Source organism: Phalaenopsis equestris, unplaced genomic scaffold (assembly GCF_001263595.1).
Source record: "Phalaenopsis equestris unplaced genomic scaffold, ASM126359v1 Scaffold000634, whole genome shotgun sequence".
Lineage (NCBI taxonomy): Eukaryota > Viridiplantae > Streptophyta > Magnoliopsida > Asparagales > Orchidaceae > Phalaenopsis > Phalaenopsis equestris.
Window position 1 is genome coordinate 63,657 of NW_018165074.1, and position 6,492 is coordinate 70,148.

At 34.6% G+C, this 6,492-nt stretch overlaps 1 protein-coding gene across 1 annotated transcript in view; it reads left to right on the forward strand.

Moving 5' to 3' along the window:
- The first annotated feature begins 369 nt into the window (after nucleotides 1–369).
- Nucleotides 370–6,492, forward strand: part of LOC110030035 (DEAD-box ATP-dependent RNA helicase 24) — a 19,344-nt gene continuing 13,221 nt past the window's right edge. The window contains exon 1 of the mRNA XM_020732573.1: nucleotides 370–1,138. Within this exon, the coding sequence (XP_020588232.1) occupies nucleotides 526–1,138 (613 nt within the window). The 5' untranslated portion in view covers nucleotides 370–525. The remainder of the gene's footprint in view (nucleotides 1,139–6,492) is intronic.

Below are 6,492 nucleotides of genomic sequence, written 5' to 3' on the forward strand. Positions count from 1 at the left end.
AGACATCATTTAAATATAATTTAATATATTTTATTTTATTTTTTATTAATATATTTAATTGATTATAAATCTTTGTAGTCTTGTAGTTATTTAATTTTTTTAAAAGTATTACTCATCAACCTCCACAGTCCAGCCAACTGCATCACAATATATATATATATATATATACACACGATAAGTAATATTTTGATCTAGAACGAGCCAAACACGAATGATCAAATTTTTATTCATGTTCGACTCTTTCATATATCGAGCATAAAAAAAATTCATGTTCAGCATGTAAACTTAACCAACAAATTAAATACAAACTTCTTACCCAAAGAACACGAACTGTTCAAACATTTTGCCCCAACCATCAAATAAGGCGGTAATATGATCCGCTAAAACCCGGTCTAACAACCCGGCTAGTGCCCAAATTAAGAAAAACTAGCAAACAATGACGGACCAGGTCTGTATCTAGGGTTTCTCTCCCAGTCATCTACATCGGCAATATTCTGTTCTGTTTGATTCCCCAGAGAAACGCTGATGTCGAAGCGCAAGTTCGGTTTCGAGGGCTTTGGCATCAACCGACCGGCTACCTACAACTTTGAGCGTTCGCAGGCTCCGGCCCGCCTATACGTTCCGCCATCTTCCCGTCGCCGTGGCGGCGACAACTATGAGGACCAGGACCTAGACAACATCGACTACGACGGTGCAGAGCACCGGTCGGACGACGGAGAAGGATCCCCCGGTGGAGGCGAAGGAGATGCAGGAGAGATTGACCCTCTCGACGCTTTCATGGAGGGGATCCAGGAAGAGATCCGTGCCCCGCGGCCTCCGCCTGCTGGGAAGGCTAACGAGAAGGATGACAGGTTCCGGGATGAGGACGAGGATGATCCCGTGGAGAGTTTTATGAGAGCAAAGAAGGATGTGGGGCTAACTCTAGCTGCGGAGGCTCTAAATGCTGGATATAATTCGGATGACGAAGTGTACGCTGCTGCAAAGGCCGTGGATGCTGGGTTGCTGGAGTATGATTCGGACGATAACCCGATTGTGGTGGATAAGAGGAAAATTGAGCCTCTCCCTGCGTTGGATCATAGCGCGATGGATTATGACGCATTCAACAAGGATTTCTATGAAGAGAACTCGTCTATATCTGGTAATGTTGTCAACCTTTTCCTGTCTTTTTATGTATTTCCTTATTTTTAACTTCTGCTTAGGGTGACCTTTATAATCTAAATTCTTGCTGGTGCACTTTTTTTTACTTCATTGTGCGTGTCATGCTCTGTTGAATCTAATTAGTCTCCATCTTTGCACTTTCTTATTTTGCTGTCCATTTCGATAAGTTTAAGTGGGAAGCTTAGGAGTTTAATAATATTAACCACTGTCATAAGATATACTATTTGTATGTTACTTTGGTAAGTAACATGATTTGCTAGAATGTTTAGAAAATACTTATAACTGTTAATTGAATTTTCACAAAATCGTTTCTAATCCCTTCTATCAACAGGGGCTGGGAACTGTGAGTGATAATTTAGGAGGAAATAGTCCATAACAATAATCTGAGCAATGATGGAGGCTAAGACGGTAACGGTGCACGAAGATAAGAAACATGAAAAATGAGTTGAGACAACTAATTATAAATGCTAGTAGAGATGGCAATGGTGAGCGGCTTAATGTGTAAATTCATCAACTGAGACAAAGCTGATGAGTCACAATGAAGGTTAGCATATGTCTATGAATGTCGACAAATATGTGAGTATCAATGATGCCGACAGTCAAGTTCTTCTATGATGATTACTTGTTGCTTTGTTTGTGGTGACATCGAATACGTTTGTGTCCAATGATGATTGGGAGAAAAGAAGGGTGAGCCTCAATGTCAGATAAAACATAGCATTTGCAATGCATTATAGTATATGTCATAGGAGGATATAAGTAGATATAAAAAAATCTCAACCCTTCCTTCCTAAGATTTAACCTTGCACACACCTCTTTAGTGGGCCTATTTAGCTGTCTTGGAGCTAATAATATACATTTGCTTGGTTATTCATATTCAACCAACATCATTTAAAAGTTGTGAAATTTATGATTTGGGTAAGAATTGATATAATTGGATGGCACATGATGGGCTGGTTTGTTATAGTGTAAATTTTATTCTCTGTCTTATTCAAGTGCATTAATGACTGTTTAAACCACACTTGTTGTTTAACTCAGATAGCCTAATCTCTTGTCCTAGTATTTCAATCAATAATGGATTTAAAAATTTAAAAAAAAAAAAAGAAAAAAAAATGGGAAATTTATATAAAAGTTATGGTTTACATTTTTCTAATGTTCATGTTGTCTTGAACATTTTAATTTTGAATTTTAATGAAGCCATATGGGTTAGTTGGAGTTATAACCAACTCACATGAGCCACAGAAAGATTGTATTTAGATTTTTCATTCATGTTTAAATATAAATGTGATAGCTTTTGCATAAGTACTTGTTCATTTATATCAAGGGTTTGTTTTGTCTGTGCTGGGTTTGGCTTGTCATTCCCTTTTCATGTAATTATTTGGTTTTTTGAGATTCGCTTAGGTTCAATTTATTAATAAATCATTAGCTATAGTTCCATGATGCCTTACTCATACAACTTATTCTTAAATTCCTTAAATCGATTCATTTTTCTATTTATCATTGCTAATTTTGTGGGTTATTTCACATATCTTTATCCTACGACCTTGTTTTATTCATGTTGAGAATATTTGCAGTTCTAGGAATATGCCATCATAGCTTTTTTAATCTTCATTGATACAACCTTTTATAAGTGTATTTTGAGGTATGCTTAATAGTTTAGTAGGGATAAATCTTTTTTAGGAGATTTGAAAACTTTCTTCACCTACCTTGGTTTTTTGATTCCTCATCTAAGTGCGAGACTTAAAAATTTATTAATTTTTAGATATTTTGTATTTAATTTGAAGTGTAATTGGTTTTTTTAATATTTAATCACATATATTGCTCTTTCATATGCTCAAAATCCTTATCGACTATGATTTTATTAGCCATAATTTCTCTTTGTTAATTTGCGTTAAGTTATTAAAATTTTGTTGCTAGTGATTGAATTTCATTCTTTTATTCACCATTCGTCATTAATAGGAAATAATTGCTTATATTAGGTTGTTTACTCTCTTGCAAAATTTGTTTTTTTTATTTCTTGCATTTATTTCCTTCTATTGTCTATCCATTGATAATTACAAAAAGAAAAAAAATTAAACTCATTGGACTACCCCACCCCACTATTTTTTTTTCTTCATCTTTTAAATCAAATATGTTGAAAGAAGCTGGTCTGATATAAATTAGTTATGGACAACTCCTTAGGCATCGTGCTTGAAGAACATGATTATTAAAGGTCATAAAGAGCCAAATATTTTTTTGACTTACATCAAAACACCGGTAAGCAAACCTCAATTGCATTAATTGGTTTGGCCAATAGAAATACTCTTTTAGTTGTAAAGAATTATATTATTGTTGAAAGAGATAATCTATATGTTGATTTTTTGAATTAAATCATGGAGATGTGGCCATTCTCTTTTTATTTTTATTCTTTTTAAGTGATGGAATTCTCTCATACATTAATTTAGTGTGCCTAGTGATCTATTGTTCTGCTCTCTCTCTCTCTCTTTGAATTTTTTATATTCATTGGTCTTGTATTTCACGCTATTGCGTATCCAATCTACAATCGAAAGCATATTCCTCGAAACATTCTACTTCAAAGATTCGTTGAAATAATGGCTTTTTATTATGTTCTGACATCCTTCTGTGCACTTTACGTCTTATGTTTAGTTATTTTATTGGGTAGAGCCCTTGTTATGCTTGGAAACACAATTTTTTGTGGTGTCTCCATCTCATTACTACAATTTGTACGTTGGATTGATGCTTCAAATATCTAAGTAGCATTATAGCTCGATTTGTGTGTTCATACTTAAAAATATAATTGCAGAGGAATTCTTTCATAATTCGCCTCCTGTTAATTCTATTTGAAATAGTTGCCCTTTGCCAATTCTATCAATTATTTTTATGTATGTAACTTTTAGAACATTTGTTTACCATAATAGACTTATACATAATTATCAAGATTTTGGTTTTATCTTTTTTTGAGTTTACTGTTCAATTGAAATTTTGAAAATTATAACACGAGTTTTGGTTTGTCTTATGATTTAGTTTTTGTCTCCGATTGGGTATTAGAATTTATTATCCTTAACATAAGATGTGAAGCTAGGAAACATTGTTTAAATGTTATATGAGATTATGATGATAAGCGATCACACTATGAAACATATGGAAAAGATTAGTGGACATTCACATCACATAAACTAAGTGTAGTCATTTGTTAAAAACACATGGATTGCCTCTCGAGCTAGGCTCATTATAGCTAGTAGCCTATTAGCAATTGATCACACAACTCTCGTCATATGTACCACAGTATCACATATTTCAAGTCTTTTGTTCCAATCTCACATATTGTGGTCATGACTCTCACGTAAGTCCATGTTTATATAGTGTTTTTTGCTTCATATGACAAAAACAATGTCTACATGAAAGAGACATGAAATCTACAATTTTTGAACAAAGTGCACTTTAAGGGTGTTCGATTAGAGGATACATGCTTAATGTAATACCATAATAAATAGATGGCACAATTTATGACTAAATGAAATTCTTTTCCAAGACAATCAATTGTATAATCATGATCTAAAGTGCAACCCTAGTAATGCATTAATGTTATGCTTTTAACAAAATAGGGCCACTTCAAGTTAAAACATGTGAATAAAAAGTGTTGGTATTGAAAGTGTTAATATTTTTTCAATGTGGTGCTCTTTAAAAGTATAATCAAGTTGTTACATAAATCAAATTTCATCAAACAGTCCCCAAAATTTTAGGCATTAAACAAAACATGCTATGTTGTAATAAATGTTCACGTAACAAAACTCATAATTTTGTTTCAAAATAATATTTTATTAATTTGTTATAGAAATGGAGGCATATATTAAGTAGTCTTTTCTAGACATAGGAGTTCCACACAAAACATGCTACTCTGATATTATTTACTTTCATGGTATAAAATGTCAAAATAATCCCCAATTATTTACATAGGGCCGTTTTAGTCCCAGAGTTTATAGAAGTGCCAAAATTGTCTCAAAGTATTTTAAAATTGAGATCTAATAATCCTTCATGGAGACTATTTCAGCCCTAATTTAAAGAGTCAAAAGACTATTTTGATATTTCTATAAACTGTAGGACTAAAATGACCCCATGTAAATTGTCAAGGATTATTTTGACAGTTTGATCCATGGTATATTTTCACGATCGTTGTTGAAAAGGATATTATTAACCAAATTTAAAATTCATTTAATAATTAGTTCAATATGTGCAAAAAACAACAAACTTGCTTGTTAAATCGACGATTGTGCAGTACTTCATTACTTTTTCAACATTTTCTAGAAGTTTTGAAGCTTTTTTAATCTCAATGATATTCTCTTTCCTCTTCTCCATCCATATTTCTTAGGCCTCGTTTGATGCCGTGATTCAACTTCATTTCGGTCCATAAAACGCAGACACAACGCGTGCTTTCTGTTTGGCAAAGCAGTGTCGCCGGAAGTTCGCTAAACAAAACAACATTTTCTCCACATTTCAGATTGTGACATCTCCATAGCTTTGGCCCGCCATTCCGCTCTGCTATGCTTTTTCACAAATAAAGTCGTCCAAAATAACCTTACGCGATTGCCATCCTCTACGGTAATTTGTCGCCGATCTTTCCCTTGAGCTCGAGCTTTTGGCTCTTTTCTTTTGTCCTACCAACCCTGGCTCTTTGCTTTGTCCCTACCAACCTGCAGCCTCATGCTTCGATACTCTATGTTTTTGATGGGCAGGAATCAATGAAAAGCAGTGAAATTAAAGCAAATTTGAATATAGGATTTTCATGATTTTCCTCTATCCATCGTAGTTGCGGAGGAACTCATGATCGTTTCTGCTTGGAATCTATCCCAATTCTTCTCCTTATGAATCAATGGGCTGCTTAGAAAAAGTCGATTCTGCTTGGAACTGATTCCTCAATTTTTAAAAATTTTGAAAAAATAAATACACTCCACTCAAGGTTTCCTCCGCCAACTCCTGCATCTCCTTCTCAATTCTAATCCTCTCGCTTCCTTCTTTCTCTCGTCAACGGAAGCTAATGTGATTTCACGATTTTTCTGATGGGTGTTGACCTCATTTTTAGTGAGGTCTAGTCTTCCTCTTAGGGTTTAGGATCTAGCCTTAGGGACCTCCCTTGACTATCTTAGAACCTTAGAAGTGGTGCCCGCCTCGTTTTTAGTTCGACCTATTTCCGTTCTCTTTTGGAGTTTCGCGTGTGCGGTATCGACTTCTAACACTTAGAAGGATGAAACCGACATGAGGAAACCCAAAATGGATTCCTATAGGACCTTCCCGAGCCTTAGGGTGGCCTTCTGCACAATTCGCACTCCTGCGCGCACC